The sequence below is a fragment of the Hypanus sabinus genome, chromosome 8 (assembly GCF_030144855.1).
Source record: "Hypanus sabinus isolate sHypSab1 chromosome 8, sHypSab1.hap1, whole genome shotgun sequence".
NCBI classification, from domain to species: Eukaryota; Metazoa; Chordata; class Chondrichthyes; order Myliobatiformes; family Dasyatidae; genus Hypanus; species Hypanus sabinus.
In genome coordinates, this window is record NC_082713.1 from 92,517,277 (window position 1) to 92,537,538 (window position 20,262).

General features: G+C 42.7%; 1 protein-coding gene across 4 annotated transcripts in view; it reads right to left on the reverse strand.

Annotated features, from left to right (window-relative positions):
• The window catches only part of brwd3 (bromodomain and WD repeat domain containing 3), a 290,623-nt gene that overhangs the window by 88,263 nt on the left and 182,098 nt on the right, over positions 1 to 20,262 (reverse strand). For all 4 annotated transcript variants that reach the window (XM_059977491.1, XM_059977490.1, XM_059977489.1 and 1 more), the window contains exon 29: positions 14,512 to 14,573. In XM_059977491.1, coding sequence (XP_059833474.1) covers positions 14,512 to 14,573 — 62 coding nt within the window. The remainder of the gene's footprint in view (positions 1 to 14,511; positions 14,574 to 20,262) is intronic.

Below are 20,262 nucleotides of genomic sequence, written 5' to 3' on the forward strand. Positions count from 1 at the left end.
ACCCCTGGGTTAGGTACTTTGGTAAAAGGATTAAAGGTATAGACTATTTAAAATTCAGAAATCAGTGACGCAAAGGGACTTGCAATTATTCAGGACTTTGATAACTTGCAGTCTGAGTCAGTGGTAAGAAAGGTAAGTTCAATGTTAGCATTCATTTCAAGAGGATTAAAATATAAAAGCAAGGATGTAATGCTGAGGCTTTATAAAGCTCTGTCAGACTGCACGGAGTATTGAGAACATTTTCAGGTCCTTTATCTAAGAAAAGATGTGCTAGCATTGGAGAGGCTGCAGAGGAGGTTCATGAGAATGATTCTGGGAATGAAAGGGGTAACATCTGACGAGCTTTGATGGCTCTAGGCCTGTACCTACTGAATTTTATAACAACGACGGGTGACCTCATTGAAACCTATCAAACATTGAAAGGCCTAGATTGAGTGTATATGGGGAGTCTGTTTCTTACAGTGGATGAGTCTAGGACCAGAGGGTGTAGCCTCAAAATAGATGGACATCCATTTAGAACAAAGATGAGAAGGAGTTTCTTTAGCCAGCAGATAGCGAATCTGTAGGATTCATTGCCACAGACATCTGTGGAGGCCAGTCATTGAGAATATTTAAAGCAATAAATATCAAAAACATGAGATAAAGACTCCATGAAAGTGATTCCATAGGTTATGGAACTGTTCAAGTGAAGCTGAGTGAAGTTATCCACACTGGTTCAAGAGCCTGATGGTCAAAGGGTTCCTGAGCCTGGTGGTGTGAGGCCTGAGGCTCATACGAACATAAGAGTTAGCAGGAGTAGGCGATCTGGCCCATCGAGACTGCTCTGCAGTCAATAAGATCATGGCTGATCTGACCATGGATTCATCTCTACCTACCTGCCTTTTCTCCACAAACCTTAATTTCCCTACTATGCTAAAATCCAACCAAACTTGTCTTATAATATATTTACAGAGATAGCCTCCGCTGCTTCATTGGGTAGATAGTTCCACAGATTCACCACTCTCCTGGGAAAAGCAGTTCCTCATCTCCATCCTAAATCTACTCCCCGAATCTTGAGGCTATGGCCCCTAGCTCTAGTCTTACCTACCAGTGGAAACAACTTTCTTGCCTCTATCTTATCTATCCCTATCATAATTTTATATGTTTCTATAAGATCTCCTCTCATTCTTCTGGAATCCAATCCCAGCAATCCAATCTCTCTTCATAGTCTAACCTCCTCCTCTCTGGAAACAACGTGGTGAACCTCCTCCGCACCACCTCCGAAGCCAGTATATCCATCCTCAAGTAAGGAGACCAGAACTGCATGCAGTACTCCAGGTACGGCCTCACCAGTACCTTGTACAGTTGCAGCGTAATCTCCCTGCTCTTCAATTCAATCCCTCTAGTAACAAATCAACTTTCCATTTGCCTTGATAGCTTGCTGCATCTGCAAACCAACCTTTTGTGATTCATGCACAAACACTCCCAAGTTTCTCTGCATAGCAGCATACTGCAATTTTTTACCATTTATTTTCCATTCTTCCTTCCAAAGTCGATGGATACATATTTACCAACATTGTACTCATCTGCCCACTCACTAACCTATCTGAATCTCTCTGAAGACACTCCACAATTTGCTTTTCCACTCAATTCAGTGTCATCAGCAAACTTAGATACACTACACTTGGTCCCCTCTTCCAGATTGTTAATGTATATCATGAACAGTTGCAGACGTAGCACCAACCCCAGCGGTGCTCGCAACTGGTTGCCAACCAGTATAACACCCATGTATCCCAACTCTCTGCTTTCTATTAGTTAACCAATCCTCTATCCATGCTAATACTCACCCCAACTCCATGCATCATTATCCTATTGGAAGTGTTTTGTGCTGCACCTTATTGAACACTTTCGGAAATTAAAGTAAATAACATCCATCTGTTCCCCTCTATCCAATGCACTCGTTATATCCTCAAAGAACTCCAGTTAAGACTAAGGAGCTGGTGGTGGACCTGAGGAGGGTTAAGGCACTAGTGACCCCTGTTTCCATTTAAGGGGTCAGTGTGGACATGGTGGAGGATTACAAATACCTGGGGATACGAAATGACAATAAACTGGACTGGTCAAAGAACACTGAGGCTGTCTATAAGAAGGGTCAGAGCCGTCTCTGTTTCCTGAGGAGACTGAGCTCCTTTAACATCTGCCGCACGATGCTGAGGATGTTCTACGGGTCTGTGGTGGCCAGTGCTATCATGTTTGCTGTTGTGTGCTGGGGCAGCAAGTTGAGGGTAGCAGACACCAACAGAATCAACAAACTCATTCGTAAGGCCAGTGATGTTGTGGGTGTGGAACTGTACTCTCTGACGTTGGGAGTCTGACAAGAGGATGCTGTCCAAGGATGCCATCTTGGACAATGTCTCCCATCCACTCCATAATGCACTGGTTAGGCACAGGAGTACATTCAGCCAGAGACTCATTCCACCAAGATGTAACACTGAGTGTAATAGGAAGTCATTCTGGCCTGTGGCCATCAAACTTTACAACTCCTCCCTTGACTGTCAGACACCCTGAGCCAATAGGCTGGTCCTGGACTTTTTTCCACTTGGCATAATTAACTTATTATTATTTAATTATTTATGGTTTTATATTGCTAATTTCTTCACTATTCTTGGTTGCTGCGACTGTAATGAAACCCAGTTTCCCTCGGGGATCAATAAAGTCTGTCTGTCTGCCTGCCTGTCTGTAAGTTTGCCAAATAGGACTTGTTTTGCTGAATCCATGCTGCGCCTGGCTGATGGATCCATTTCTTCCCAGACGCCCCGCTATTTCTTCTTTAATAGTTTTGAGCATTTTCTCCACTACAGATGATAAATTAACAGGCTTATAGTCTTTTGTCTACATAATCTTTTGAACAGTGGTGTGATACTCACTGTCTTCCAATCAGTCTGGAGAATTTTGATAAATTATCACCAAAGCCTCTACTATAACTTCTTCCACTTTTTTCAGTACCCTGGGATGCATTCCATCAGGATCAGGGGACTTGTCTATCTTCAAGCACACAAATTTGCTCAGCACTACCTCTTCAATGATAGCTATTGTATCACAGTCCTCACCTCCTATAGCATCCAAAACATCTCTCTCTGGCATGTTAGGCGTGTTCTCCATCGTGAAGACCAACACAAAATAGTCATTCAAAGCCTTGGCCATTTCCTCATTACCCAATATCAATTCCCCTTTTCTTCCTCCAGGAGATCTATGTTCACATTAGTCACCCACTTCTGCTTTATATAATTATAAAGACTTTTACTATCCGTTTTATATGTCGTGCTAGTTTATTTTCAGAATCTATCTTCCCTTTCCTTATTTCTTGCTTAGTGGTACTTTGTTGCTTTTTAAAGTTCTCCCAATCTTCCAGTTTCCCACTACTCTTGGCAACTTTGTACACACAAGCTTTTAGCTGGTTGCCTTCTTTGCCTTCAATCTCTTTGAAAGTCATCCACTGTTCCTCGACTGTCCCACCATATAGCCTGCGTTCCCAGTTTACACTAGTCAAGTCCTCCCTCATCCCATTGCAGTCTCCATTGTTTAGGCATTATACACTGTACCCTCCATTTGTATGAGAAACTCAGTCATATTGTGATCACTCTTTCCAAGAGCATCCCTAACTACAAGATCACTAATTTTACCCATCTCAATGCACAGGACAGATCTCTTGTAGATGACACATTCTCTTGTAGATTCAGTAACATGCTGTTCAAGAAAACCATCACAGATGCATTCTATGAAGTCCTCCTACGATTTAGTTTAAAGCTCTATCCACAGCCCTAGTTATGCAATTTGCTACAATCCAGGTCCCATCACGGTTCTGGTGGAGCCCATCCCATTGGAGCACGTCCCTCCTTCTCCAATACTAGTACCAATTTCCCATGAATTCAAACCCATTTCTCCTACACCAATCCTTGAGCCATGCATTAAGACGGACAGACATACCTTATTGATCCTGAGGGAAACTGGGTTTTGTTACAGCCGCACCAACCAAGAATAGTGACGAAATATAGCAATATAAAACCATAAATAATTAAATAATAATAATGATGCCAAGTGGAAATAAATCCAGGACCAGCCTATTGACCCAGGGTGTCTGACTCTTTGAGGGAGGAGTTGTAAAGTTTGATGGCCACAGGCAGGAATGACTTCCTATGATGCTCAGTGTTACATCTCGGTGGAATGAGTCTCTGGCTGAATGTACTCTTGTGCCTAACCAGTACATTACGGAGTGGATGGGAGTCATTGTCCAAGATGGCATGCAACTTGGACAGCATCCTCTTTTCAGACACCACCATCATAGAGTCCAGTTCCACACCCACAACACCACTGGCCTTACGAATGAGTTTATTGATTCTGTTGGTGTCTGTTGGTGCTACCCTCAGCCTGCTGCCCCGGCACACAACAGCAAGCGTGATAGCACTGGCCACCACAGACTCGTAGAACATCCTCAGCATCGTCCGGCAGATGTTAAAGGACCTCAGTCTCCTCAGGAAATGGAGATGGCTCTGACCCTTCTTATAGACAGCCTCAGTGTTCTTTGACCAGTCCAGTTTATTGTCAATTCGTATCCCCAGGTATCTGTAATCCTCCACCATGTCCACACTGATCCCTTGAATGGAAACAGGGGAGACTAAACACTCTAATCTTCCGGACTCTATGCCAATTTGCATGTGGCTCAGGTAGTAATCCAGAGATTACTACATTTTTGGGGGTTCTGCTTTATGATTTAGTCCCTAGATGCTCAAATTCCTTCAGTATAACCTCTTTCCTCATTCTACCCATGTCGTTGGTACCCACATGGACCACAAGAACCAGATCTTTCCCCTCCCATTGAAAATTCCTCTGTGGGTCATATAAGATGTCCCGATCCAGGCACCAGGCATGCAACACAGCCTTTGGGACACTCTAACCTTGGGAATGGAGAACTCTGCCTATTCCCCAGACTATACTACCCCAATTACCACTAGATTTCTCTTTTCTTCCCCCCCCCCCCTTGAATGGCTCCCTGGACTACGGTGCCACAGTTAGGTTGCTCATCCTTCCTATAGCCCCCATTCTCGTCCACTCAGGGAGCAAGAATCTCAGACCTGCTGGACATGCTCAAGGGCTGAAGCTCCTTCAGCACTGTCTTTTGGATCCCCCACTATCTGCCTCAATGGCAGTCACACCCTCTTGTCCCCGACTACAGACTGAATTTGAGGCATCTAATCTAATGGGTGTGACTATCTCCTGAAACAGAGAATCCAGGTAACTCTCCCCCTCCCTGATGTGCCGCAGTGTTTAAAACTCAGATTCCAGGAAATCAACTTTGAGCCCGTGTTCCTTGAGCAGCCAACACTTGCTGGAGATGTGGTCACCAACCACCAAAATGCGGTCCACCAACTCCCACATCACGCAGCTGCAGCACATCACTTGATCCTGCATCATCCCTACCTTAGTTAATTAGCTGTAATTTAGTAACTTTATTCAACTATTACAAAAGCCTTACCTGTGCCTCAAGTTCCCACTCCTATACAAGTCCACTCACATAATGGCTGCTCCACTTTGACTCTGCTTTACTTTTACTTGCTCCTGCTAATGAATCGTGAATCAATGGGCTAATGCGCCAAGCCCTGTGAAATGCTCCTTTTAAAAATTCTTCTCCCCGTTCTATGTGAAGCTCTCTATCTCTGCGTAACAACTGGTCAGCTGCTAATGCAGTAAGCACTGCAAAACGCTTTTTTAAACTCTTCTCCCCAACCTACACGAAGTTCGCTCTGCAAATTGATTGGTCTGCCGCTAATGCCCTGTACCTTCTTCCTGATAGCAGCAGTGCTCCGTGTAGATATTGGAGATGGCTTTGTGTGTGATGGAATGGGTCATATCCACTATATATTGCAAGTTTTTCTGTTCAAGGCATTGGTGTTTCCACACCAGACGATGATGCAACCAGTCAATATTCTCTCCACCATACATAATATTGAATTTTATCAATATTTCAGATGGCATGCTGAAACTTTGCAAACTTCTAAGGCACTTCAAATGCCACTTATGTGCTGGACTTAGGACAGATACCCTGAAATGATAACACCAAGGAATTTAAAGTTACTGACCCTCATCACTTCTGACCCCTGATGACGACTGGCTTAAGGACCTCCAGTTTCCTCCTGAAGTCAATAATCAGCTCCTGGATCTTAGAAACATAGAAACGTAGAAATCGTACAGCACAATACAGGCCCTTTGGCCCACAAAGTTGTGCCGAACATGTCCCTACCTTAGAAATTACTAGGCTTACCCATAGCCCTCTATTTTTCTAAGCTCCATTTACCTATCCAAAAATCTCTTAAAAGACCTTATTGTATCCGCCTCCCCCACCATTGCTGGCAACCCATTGCACTCTCTGAGGAAAAAAGTTATCTCTGACATCTCCTCTATACCTACTCCCCAGCACCTTAAACCTGTGTTCTCTTGTGGCAACCATTTCAGCCCCGGGAAAAAGCCTCCAACTATCCACATGATCGATGCCTCTCATCATCTTATACACCTCTATCAGGTCACCTCTCATCCTCCGTCGCTCCAGGAGAAAAGGCCAAGTTCACTCAACCTATTCTCATAGGCCTGCTCCTGAATCCAGGCACATCCTTGTAAATCTCTTCTGCACCCTTTCTATGGCTTCCACATCCTTCCTGTAGTGAGACGATCAGAACTAAGCACAGTACTCCAAGTGGGGTCTGACCGGGGTCCTATATAGCTGGAACATTACCTTTCGGCTCCTAAATTCAATTCCATGATTGATTAAGTCAAATACACCGTAAGTCTTCTTAACCACAGAGTCAACCTGCGCAGCTGCTTTGAGCGTCCTATAGACTCAGACCCCAAAATCCCTCTGATCCTCCACACTGCCAAGTCTTACCATTAACACTATATTCTGCCATATATTTGACCTACCAAAATGAACCACTTCACACTTACCCGGGTTGAACTCCATCTGCCACTTCTAAGCCCAGTTTTGCATCCTATCAATGTCCCGCTGTAACCTCTGACAGCTCGCCACACTATCCACAACACCTCCAACCTTCCTGTCATCAGCAAACTTACTAACCTGTCTCTCCACTTTCTCATCCAGGTCATTTATAAAGATCACGAAGAGTCCCAGAACAGATTCCTGAGGCACACCACTGGTCACCGACCTCCATGCAGAATATGACCTGTCTACAACCACTCTTTGCCTTCTGTGGGCAAGCCAGTTCTGGATCCACAAAGCAATGTTCCCTTGGATCCCATGCCTCCTTACTTTCTCAATGCCTTGGATGGGGTACCTTATCAAATGCCTTGCTGAAATCCATGTACACTTCACCTACTGCTCTTCCTTCATCAATGTGTTTAGTCACATCCTCAAAAAATTCAATCAGCCTCGTAAGGCATGACCTGCCCTCGACAAAGCCGTGCTGACTGTTCCTAATCATATTATACCTCTCCAAATGTTCATAAATCCTGCCTCTCAGGATCTTCTCCATCAACTTATCAACCACTGAGGTAAGACTCACTGGTCTATAGTTTCCTGGGCTATCTCTACTCCCACAACATCCACAACCCTCCAATCCTCCGGAACCTCTCCCATCCCCATTGATGATATAAAGATCATCGCCAGAGGCTCAGCAATCTCCTCCCTTACCTCCCACAGATCTATCTTGCTGACATTGAGTGAGATGTTGTGGTTGTGGCACCACTCAGACAGATTTTCAAATTCCATCTTACATGATGATTTATCACCTTTCATTTGGCCACTGACAGTGGTGTGTTTAGCAAACTTAAATGTGGCACTGGGGCTACACCTAGTCTCACAGTCATTAGTATAAAGCCAACAGATCATGATCTAAACCTTGTGATGGACCTGTGCTGATAGAGATTGTAGAGATGTTGTTGTGAATTGACTGAGATCTGCAAGTGAAGAAATGGAGGATCAAAAAGGTATTGAGGCTGAAGTCTTGAAGCATATTGATTAGTTGAGCAGATGACAATATTGAATGCTGAGCTGTAGTCAAAAAAGAGAATCCTAGTGTATGCTTCTTTGTAGTTCAGATGTTCCAGGATTGAATGAATAGGCAGCTGCTGTGGATCTGTTGTGCCAGTAGACAAATTGGAGCAGATCCAAATCACTTTGCAGGCAGCAGTTGAAATGTTTCATGACCAACGTCTCAAAGAACGTCATCACAGAGGTTCATCCAAACGATTAAATCGGATCCATAGTGAATTGAACATTTGGATTCAGAATTGACTTGGACAGTGAGTACAGAGGGTAGTGGTTGATGGGACTTATTCTGGCTTCTCCCTGTCGCCATCAGGAAGGTGGTACAGGAGCTTCAGGACCCATATCACCAGCTTCAAAAACAGTTATTACCCATCAAGTATCAGGCTCTTACTTCACTCATCCGATCACTAAACTGCTTCCACAACTTTAAGGACTCACCTTCTCAGCAATATTTTTATTGTTTTTTTTTAAATCAAGAAAGCATAGTACAAAGGAGGTTTGTGCAGTACGTAACAAATGTAACAGATGTACAATTCAAATCTATGAAAGAGATGCACCCATAGTACAATCTTGCCTTGGTTGCCTCCCTGCCCAACCTACCCCTCCCAATTCCTATCTCCAAGCTATCACTGCATTAGCAAAAATGGTTAAACAGAACCTTTATCCCCACACGGCTGCACTGGTATAGAGAAGGTGAATTTTATAACACATAAACTGTGGTATGCTTACATGTCGAGTTCGTAGAATTTTACCGGAGGATGCTGAAAGTCAGGGAGTTATGTACAGAGGAAAGGAAGAAGGGATGAACTTTTAGTTTGGCTGGGAATTCTGAAAATATTCAAGAAAGGGTCCACACACCTTTTGGAACTTTCAAGGACATTTCATCTTATATTCTCGATAGTTATTGCATATTTATTTATTATTCTTCTACATTTACACAGTTTGTTGTCTTTTGCACATTGGTTGTTTGTCCACCCTATTGGGCACAGTCCTTCATAGATTCTATTACATTTCTTGGATTTTCTGCTGCAAGAAAACAAATCTCAAGGTTGTATATGGTGACATATATGTAACTTTAATAATAAGTCTACTTTGAACTTTAAAGGTCTGTGACTACTAGTGTTCCACAGGGATCTGTACTGGGATCTCAGCTGTTTGAAAGATATATAAATAACCCCGATGAATACATAAATGTGTGTGTAAATAAATTTACAATAAGAAGATTGGGGGTGTTGTGGATAGCATAGAAGACTGACAAACCTTACAGTGGGATATAGATCATTCACAGATAAAAGTGAAGAAATGGCAGATGTTTGAACTGGCCAAATGTTAAGTGTTGCACTTCGAGAGATCAAATGAAAAGTGAAGTACACTGTTAATGTGCAGAGCCATCTTGGGGTCCAAGTTCAAAGCTGCCAGAAAGAGGCGCCACAGGTTGATAGGGTGGAAAAGGTGGCATATGGTACACTTGCCTTTATTAGTCAAGGAATGGAGTTCAAGAATCAGCAAGCTATGTTGCAACAAGGAGGCAGCGGGAGAGCACCTGAGGATTTCCAGCAGGAAGACATTTTGAGTTCTCAGGGGAAGAGAGAAGCCAGACTGCGCAGGCACGTAAAAAGACGGCAGCCATATCCAGCAGGCAGCAGAGTGAAAGGGCTTTGGCTCAACGGGCTTCGGCGGTAACGGAAGTGGTGAGGCAATTGTTAATTGCAATAGGAGGTAATATGTGTGTGAGGCCGATGTGAGGTCTGTAGTCGGTGTCAGATGTGGAAGGTCCTGGAGTCTCCGCGCGTCCCGGACGGCCACATCTGCACCCGGTGCATCGAGATGCAACTCCTAAGGGACCGCGTTAGGGAACTGGAGCTGCAGCTCGATGACCTTTGTCTGGTGAGGGAGAGTGAGGAGGTGATAGAGAGGAGTTACAGACAGATGGGAAGAGTCAGGTACTAGAGACTACCCCTGTGGCTGTACCCCTTGACAATAAGTACTCCTGTTTAAGTACTGTTGGGGGGCGGGGAGAGAACAGCCTACTGGGGGAAGTGACAGTGGCCGTGCCTCTGGCACAGAGTCTGGCCCTGTGGCTCAGAAGGGTAGGGAAAAGAAGGAGAAGGCAGTAGTGATAGGGGACTCTATAGTCAGGGGGTCTGACAGGTGATTCTGTGGATGCAGGAAAGAAACTCGGATGGTAGTTTGCCTCCCAGGTGCCAAGGTCCGGGATATTTCTGATGGCGTCCAAGATATCCTGCGGTGGGAGGGAGAACAGCCAGAGGTTGTGGTACATATTGGTACCAATGACATAGGTAGGAAAAGGGAAGAGGTCCAGAAAGAAGACTATAGGGAGTTAGGAAGGAAGTTGAAAAGCAGGACCTCAAAGGTAGTAATCTCGGGATTACTGCCTGTGCCACGCGACAGTGAGAATAGGAATAGAATGAGGTGTAAGATAAATGCGTGGCTGAGGGAATGAAGCAGGGGGCAGGGATTCAGATTTCTGGACCATTGGGACCTTCTTTGGGGCAAGTGTGACCTCTACAAAAAGGACGGGTTGCACTTGAATCCCAGGGGGACCAATATCCTGGCGGGCAGGTTTGATAGAGCTGTTGGGGAGGGTTTAAACTAGTTTGGCAGGGGGTGGGAATCAGAATGTGAGTGCAGGGATTAAGGTAGAAGGACAAGGGCATAATGTTAAAGAGTTCAGAGTTGATGAGGAAGGACAGGCTGGGGACAGAAGATAATTGTAGCCAGTTCAAAGGGTTGAAATGTATCTATTTCAATGCTAGGAGTATTAGGAACAAGGAGGATGAACTTAGAGCATGGATTAGTACGTGGAACTACGATGCTGTGGCCATTACTAAAACTTGGTTGGAGGAAGGGCAGGATTGGATGATGCAGGTCCCAGGGTTCAAGTGTTTTAAAAGGAATAGGATGGGAGGTAGAAAAGAGGCGGGGAGTGGCATTGCTGGTCAGGGATAGTATCACGGCTATAGAAAGGGAGAACGCTGCAGAAGGCGTGTTAACGGAACCAGTCTGGGTGGAAGTCAGAAATAGGAAGGGATCAATCACTGTGCTGGGAGTAGTCTATAGGCCCCCAAATAACCTTCGGGACACTGAGGAGCAGATAAGCAGGCAGATTTTAGAATGCAGCAGGAAATACAGGGTAGTAGTTATGGGTGATTTCAACTTCCCTCATATTGACTGGCACCTCCTGACTGCAAGGGGCATAGATGGGGCTGAATTTGTCAGGTGTGTTCAAGAAGGATTCCTGACACAGTATGTGGACTGGCCGAGAGGAGAGACTATACTGGATCTAGTTCTGGGTAATGAACCTGGTCAGGTGACAGACCTCTCGGTGGGGGAGCATTTTGGTGAGAGTGACCACAACTCCCTTAGCTTCAGCATAGCTATGGAAAGGGATAAAATCAGACAAAATGGTCAAGTGCTTAACTGGGGAAGGGCTAACTTTGAAGAGCTGAGGCAGGAACTAGCGAGAGTAAATTGGAAACAAATGTTCAAAGGGGAAAGCACAGAAGTAATGTGGAAGAAGTTTAGGGACCACTTGAGCTGGGTTCAGGATAGGTTTGTCCCACTGAGGCAAGGGAAAAATGGTAGGAAAAGGGAACCGTGGCTGATGAAACATGTGAGGCAACTCGTCAAGAGGAAAAAGGAAGCATATGTTTGTTATAAGAAACAGGAAGTAGGAGGGGCTTATGAGAAATATAGGGTATCCAGGAAGGAGCTAAAGAAAGGACTTACGAGAGCTCGAAGGGAGCATGAGAAGGCCTTGGCATGTAGGATTAAGGAGAACCCCAAGGTATTCTATGCATATGTGAAGAATAGGAGGATGACAAGAACGGAGGTGGGACCGCTAAAGGATAAAGATGGCAACATGCGCCTGGAAGTGGAGGAGGTTGGGGAGGTCCTAAATGAATACTTTGCAAGTGAAAAGGATCTTGATCAGGATGAGGTCGAAGTAGAGCGGGCCTGTGTGCTGGACAATGTGGAGATTAGGGAAGAAGAAGTGCTGGATCTTCTTAAAAACTTAAAGATTGATAAATCCCCAGGGCCGGATATGATACACCCCAGGTTGTTGTGGGAATTAACAGAAGAGATCACAGGAGCATTAGCCATGATCTTTGAATCCTCTTTGGTTGCAGAGGAAGTACCGGAGGACTGAAGAATGGCAGATGTAGTTCCCTTGTTTAAAAAAGGTAAAAGGGAGAAACCTGGGAACTATAGACCGGTGAGTCTTACATCAGTGGTATGCAAGCTACTGGAAAGGATTCTTAAGGATAGGATCTATGAGCGTTTGGAGCAGTACAGTCTACTCATGGATAGTCAACATGGCTTTGTGAAGGGAAGATCGTGCCTCAAGAGCCTGATTGAGTTTTTTGAAGAGGTAACAAAAGAAATTGGTGAGGATAGGGCAGTGGATGTTGTCTACATGGACTTCAGCAAAGCACTTGACAAGGTCCCTCATGAGAGACTCATCCAGAAAGTCATGAGGCATGGGATAATTGGAACCTTGGCTGTTGGGATAAAAAATTGGCTTAAAGGAAAAAAGCAGAGGGTAGTTGTGGAAGGAAAGTATTCTGCCTGGAGGTCGGTGACTAGTGGAGTGCTGCAGGGATCTGTCCTGGGACCCTTGCTATTTCTGATTTCTATAAATGACCTGGATGTAGAGGTGGAAAGATGGGTGAGTAAGTTTGCGGATGACACAAAGATTGAAGGAGTTGTGGATGGGGCTATAGGTGGTTGAAGGTTACAAGAGGATATAGACAGGCTGCAGAGTTGGGCAGAAAAATAGCAGATGGAGTTCAATCCGGACAAGTGTGAGGTGATGCATTTTGGATGGACAAACCAGAAGACTGAGTACAGGACTAATGGTCAGTTACTTAAGATTGTGGATGAACAAAGGGACCTTGAGGTTCAAATCCATACATCCCTCAAGGTTGCTGCACAAGTTGATAGGGTAGTTAAGAAGGCCTATGGGATGCTAGGCTTCATTAACAGGGGGATTGAGTTCAAGAGTAGAGATGTCATGTTGCAACTCTACAAATCTCTGGTGAGACCGCACTTAGAATATTGCGTTCAATTCTGGTCATCTCATTATAGGAAGGATGTGGAAGCTATGGAGAGGGTGCAGAGGAGATTTACCAGGATGTTGCCTGGTTTGGAGAACAAGTCATATGAAGCAAGGTCAGCAGAGCTGGGAGTTTTCTCTTTGGAGCATAGAAGAATGAGAGGGGACTTGATAGAGGTCTACAAGATTATGAGAGGCATAAATAGGGTGGATAGTCAGTACCTGTTTCCCAGGGTACCAATAGCAAACACCAGATATGTACAAAATTAAGGGAGGGAAGGTTAGGGAAGACAGAGGGTTGTTTACACAGAGGGTTGTGAGTACCTGGAATGACTTGCCAGGGATGGTGGTGGAGGCTAAAACATTAGGGGTATTTAAGAGCCTCTTGGACAGGCACATGGATAAAAGAAAAATGGAAGGTTATGGGGTAGTGTGGGTTTAGTACTTTTTTTTAAGGATTATATGGGTCAGCACAACATGGAGGGCTGAAGGGCCTGTACTGTGCTGTAGTGTTCTATGGTTCTAACTCTACTCAGGCTGCATCTGGAATATTGCATTATAAGAAGGAAGTTGAGACTTTAAGTCTTTAATATAGGGCAAGTGTTGTAAGGAAAAGCTGGACAAACGAGTTGTTTTCTCTGGAGTGGTAGGGTTGAAGGGAGATCTAAGAGGTTTATAAGATATTGAAAGGCATAAATAGAGTAGAGAGACAGGGTTTCTTTTCTCAGGGTTAAAATGTCTAAACGTAGAGGACATGCATTTAAGGGGAGGAGGGCAAGTTCAAAGGTAGATGTGCAGGGCAAGATTTTCTTTTAAAACACAAGAGTTGTGGGTATCTGAAATGCTCTGCCTGAATCAAATACAATAGAGACATTCAAGAGGCTCTCAAATGTGCATAAAATGGAAGGATACAGTATGCACTTTAGAGAGGCAGAAGGGATTAGATTAGTTGGGCATTTGATTACTAATTTAGTTAGGCTGGCAAAACATCGGGGCTGAAGTGTCCGTTCCTGTGCTGTATGCACTACATGATTATGTTCCAACTGTGAACAAACCCAACTGTGATTAATCATCCCAGAATAGGTTTTTTAACCCTGGGACCCCAATAGAGAGAGATCTTTTTCCAGAGGTAAAATCAGAGGTGATTCTGAAGACTCACCTGTCAACAATATTCCTCATGCTGCACATTAACTGACTTACAGATACTACCACTTCTCACAGCTCAAAAAAATCAAACCATTCGAAACAACCATAGCCCACTGATTTGGTCGTTACACATTAATTTGTCGACATTGGTTAAGTATATTTGTAGCTGTCAAATAAGCAAACAGCACAGACGCATTAACTTTAGTAACTAAAAATGCATTTTTCAATATTGTCTATTGAAAACAAGCCTTACCATTTTCAGGTATTTGTTCCATATCCCATGGGCTTAACTTCTCCAACTCATTATTATCCCAGCTGGAAGAAAAATTACACATCCATTAGTAAATTAAAATATATTCTCAAAGTCGTAAAAGGATAAGTTTCTACCACAACTGCATCATAACAAGTCTACTTGAAAGCTACAGTAAATGAAGATCAGACCACATTTAATATGTTAATGCAGAAAATCAGGTAATAGCAAAGGGTTCATTCACAAACTTTTACTTGCAACTGCATTTTGAAAGATTGCTTTATTAAAGGGAAAAGAAATAATAAACAATATGTTGTAAGCTGCAAAACATTTCCAGGCAATCCTCATGTTAAAGGGGTAGTGGTTGTGTTCTCTATCACTATTTTCTGTAATGAAAATTACATTATAATGTGAAAATTACATTAAAATTACAGAAAATTACATTATAATGTGTTCCAGCATTATAAGTAGAAAAAAATAATTTTGTGTTTTTTTACTTTTGATCTCTCACATAAATTCTATATGGATGAAGTTTGTTTCTCCTTTTTTTAATCACTAATTTTTATTGCAACACCAGCAAATTACATTCAATACAACCAGTTGCTGATTACATTTTGACTGTTTAACCCAGCCACCCCCAACCCTCATCGCCATCCCTTCCTCCTCCACCCCCCTCATCCTCATCCCCACCCCCCTCTCCACCCCTTCCCCTCTCTCCTCCCCCAACCAACTGAATAGAAGTGCATATACAGACAGAGCACTCCTATTTTAACAGAATATCTTTTTTAAGTTAGGTATCAAATTTGTCCACATTAAGATTGTGTTTGGTCGCGCATCAAGATCCTGCTGCCCCCTTCACTGGACCCCATGCAGTTCGCATGCAGTACCGTCCCAACTGTTCAAACAGACAACGCCATTACCATCACCCTCCACCTGGCTCTAACCCACCTGGACAAAAAAGACACGTGTTCAAATGCTGTTCATAGACTTCAGTTCAGCATTCAACACAATCATTCCTCAGAAACTGATTGGAAAGCTGAGCCTACTGGGCCTGAACACCTCCCTCTGCAACTGGATCCTAGACTTCCTGACTGGGAGACCTCAGTCAGTCCAGATCGGAGGCAGCATCTCCAATACCATCACACTGAGCACGGGGGCCCCACAGGGCTGTGTGCTCAGTCCACTGCTGTTTACTCTGCCGACCCACGACTGTGCTGCAACACACAGCTCGAACCACGTCATCAAGTTCACCAGTGACACGACCATGGTGGGTCTCATCAGCAAGAACAATAAGTCAGCTTACAGAGAGGAGGTGCAGCGGCTAACAGCAGCCAACAACCTGTCTCTTAAAGTGAACAAAACAAAAGAGATGGTTGTTGACTTCAAGAGGGCACTCTCCGCTGAACATTGACAGCTCATCGGTAGAGATCGTTAAGAGCTCCAAATTTCTTGGTGTTCACCTGGCGGAGAATCTCAGCTAGTGCCTCAACACCAGCTCCATAGCAAAGAAATCCCAGCAGAATTCCCCACCCTCTATTCTCATCACATTTTAGAGGTTGTATTGAGAGCATCCTGAGCAGCTGCATCACTGCCTGGTTCGGAAAATGCACCATCTCAGATCGCCAGACTCTGCAGCAGATAGTGAGGTCAGCTGAGAAGATCATCAGGGTCTCTCTTCCTGCCATTACACACATTTACACTACACGCTGCATCTGCAAAGCAAAGAGCATTATAAAGAACCCCACGCACCCCGCATACAAACTCCTCTCCCTCCTGCCATCTGGGAAAAGGCACCAAAGCATTCGGGCTCTTATGACCAGGCTATATAACAATTTCTTCCACCAAGCCATCAGACTCCTCGATACCCAGAGCCTGGACTGACACCAACTTACTGTAAATTACTGTGCCTATTGTCTTGCTTATTATTTATTAATGCCTGCATTGTTTTGTGCACTTTACAGACCTACCAGGGACTGCATAGTCTAGTGTAGTTTTTGTACTGTTTCATGTAACATCATGGTCCTGAAAAATGTTGTCTCATTTTTACTGTGTATTGTACCAGCAGCTATGGTTGAAATGACAGTAAACAGTGACTTGACTTGACTTGATCATTCACTCTTGCGGATAATTCCAGGTAAGATGTGCCCAAAAAGCTCTGAAGCCATTAAGTACTTGAAATATCATGAGGAGGTTTCCAACACTGCACTACAATCTTCTGAGCTGCAGTCAGGCCTGCCAGCCAGATTTTGCGTGTTTTTTTTTGTAAGGGAAAGGTGGGAGTCATCATTTAGAAGATGTACAGCGGGACCTATTGGTAATTGTACCCCTGGTAGTTCTGTAAGAGTACTGATAACCTTCCCCCACAAACCAAAAACCCCTGGACATTCCCATAAAACATGTATAAATGAGCCAACGGTTCCATGGGGGCAAAATGAGCCAGGAACAAGTCCCATTTGATGTCTAATTCTCGGTGTTAGATATGCTCTATGACAAAATTTCAAGTGTATATACCGATGATTTGGGTTTTTTGAAGCACCAGCAGCACTATCCCAAATTGCATCCCAGTCTAAATCTTGTCCCAATTCAGGTATGTCCCTATCCCAGGCTTTCATTCCTGATGTGGTCATATATTTCTGGGAGTTTATCATAGATATATGACACTATCTGTCTTGGAGCACTCTGTATGCAACTTAAAATGAGATGGTCCTCTAAATCTGATCCCCAGAGTACCCCATAGACTTTACACGCTGATCTTACTCTATAGTAGAAGAAGAGAGAGTGTTTATCAATATTATATTGAGATACCAGTTCGTGAAAGCTAAGGATAGTACTTGCCCCATTAATATGTTGAAGAGCAGTAATACCTTTATCCACCCAAGTTCTGTAAGTGAATGGTTCCCCCCCCCCAAGATAGAAGATAATTATTCCCCCATAATGGAGATAATTTGCACCATACGCTTTTAAATTTTAGGAATTTTTCTGCTGCTCTAAACACTTGCAGCGTATAGGTTAAAATTGGATTGTAATACAAATCATATTTTTTGGTAGACATACCTATAAGGAGAAAGTCCTTCCACCTTATTGGTGCTATTAGCTATTCTTCTATATTTTTCCATGACAAATCTTTCTCCTCCTCCATCCAATAGCTAAGACTTTTTAATACAAATGCCCAGTGATAGTTTAAAATTTGAACATGCCAATCCCCCATCCGACTTTTTGAATTGTAGAGCTGACCACTTTATATTGTTAAAGAGTAATTTTAATTTAATTTAATTTAAATTACTCCTTAATTTTAAAAATTAAAGAGTGATTTGTTTTAGTCACACACAATAGGGAAATATTAAATTCAATACCCAAGTAGAGGACCTCATTTGTAACATTAATCTGGGGAGGGAGAGACACCGTTCTTTTATCTGTATTAATCAGCATCAATGCTGATTCTGACAGATTAATTTAGTATCCTGAAAGAAATCCAAATTGCTCCAGTGTTTTTAAAACATAGGGGAGAGGTTGTTGAACATTTGCCATATAAACTAATGTGTCGTCCGCGTAAAGTGATATCAAATGCGATGTTGTACCTAGCGGTATAGGGGAGATCTGAGGAGAGTTTCTAACTAAATGTGCAATTGGTTCAATAGATATAGTAAAAATTAAAGGAGACATAACCTTGTCGTGTGGCCCGTCCTATGTCAAATAACTCTGAGACACCTCCTCCTACACATACCCGGGCTGAAGGATTAGCATACAGTGTTTGAATCATATTGATAAAATTTATCAACAAACTTAAACTCATTTAGAACTCTCCAAAGATATGGCCATTCAAGGCGGTCGAACGCTTTTTTAGCATCTAGAAATAGCAGGCCACAGGCAGGTGGGATTTTGTGTGTTGCACTCAGTATGTGTAAGAGCCGGCAAATATTATCAGATGCGAGACTTCCCCTGATAAAGCCCATTTGATATCGGCTAATTATTTTCCCAATTACTGTCTCAAGTCTACTGGCTAAGACTTTGGAAAATATCTTGAGGTTGGCATTTAGCAAGATTGGACAGTGACTGGCACACTCCAATGGGTCCTTACCAGGCTTAGGTATAACTGTGATCAGGGTTGTGTTTAGATCTCTATGGAAAGCGCCATTTCCAATAGCATAATTTAATGTTTCTAACCATACTGGTCCAAGAATATTCCAAAGTGCTGGTTAAATTTCCACAGGTATGTCATCTATACCTGGCATACGGCCCTTATTTGTAGTTTTGACTGCTTTGAGTAGCTCATCCAGTGCAATAGGAGAGTCTAGAGTTTTGGTGTCCTTCAATAACAATGTAGGGCTGTCTAATCCACTAAAACACAATCAGTGAAGTCATTCTCAGAAGGAACTGATCCATTTGTATACAGTTCTTTAAAGTAATTCTTGAATGTTTTGTTTATTTCCTCTGTTGAAGATAATACTCCACGTTTAGCACATCTAATTGCTGGCATAGACCTTTTAGCTTCCTGTTGTTTGAATGTTGGTGCCAAAAGATGGCTCGGTCTGCTGCCTTCTGCATAATACTTATGTTTGGTTATGTGGATCATATACTCTGCCCTGCATCTTAATAAATTATTTAATTCTGCTTGTTTTGTTTTGAGCTCGTTTTCTTTTGTTATGGTGCATCTCCTCTTTAGTTCATTCTCCAAAACCTTACATTGTTCTTCTAGGGTGGAAATCTTTTGAAGCCAGCTTTTATGTAGGTGGGAACTGAACCATATGGCATTATTTCATAAGAAACCCTTGATGGAGGACCAAACCACTGTCACATCCAAAACACTATTTTTATTTAAATTTATAAATTCCATCACTTTGTTCTCAGTTGAGTTAGAAATTCATCATTTTTTTTAGAAGGGTGGAGTTAAACCTCCACCTAGAAGCCTTATTTTTGATTTTGTCATAATTAAAAGTAGATATAATTGGGTTGTGGTCAGATAGATGTCTGGGCAAAAATTCTATTGAGTGTACCAAAGGCAACGAACCAGGAGATATAAGAATGTAATCTGTCCAAGAGAAAGATTTATGCCTTGTGGAGAAGGTATAGTCCTTAGCAGATGGATTATGCACCCTCCACACATCAGTTAAATTTTAATCCGTTAGAAAGAGGTTTGGAAGCAAATTCTTGAGAGCTTGATATAGTTTTTTTTATTTTTTTATTAAAACTTTTTTTTATTTTCTCAAATAATTACAAAAATAAAAGAAAATATATGAGAAAATGTATATACCCTCCCCCCTCCCCCCTAACATCCCTATATAAAAAAGAAAGAAAGAAAGGGAAAAAAAGAAAGAAAGTAAGAAAGAGTGCCTGGATATTGGAAGATCCCCACATGCTCCATGGAGTTCGTAATAACTTTAATATTTATTTTTTTCCCCAAATAACCAATTATTTCATCTTCAGAGCACCTGTATATTTAATCCTGTCTTTTGTAAATAAGGGCGCCAAATTTTCAAAAATGTTTCATATTTATCTCTTAAATTGTAAGTAATTTTTTCAAGTGGAATACAGCCATAAATTTCCTTCTTCCGACAATCTATACTTAAGTATGTATCCAATTTCCAAGTAACTGAAATAGCCTTTTTGGCTACTGCCAATGCTATTTTTATAAATTCTTTCTGATATTTATTCAGTTTGGGTTTCGGTTTTATCCCTTCAATATCACCTAGTAAAAATAATATTGATTATGTGGAAGTTGTGTTCCAATAAAATTCTTAAATTTGTCCAAAAAGG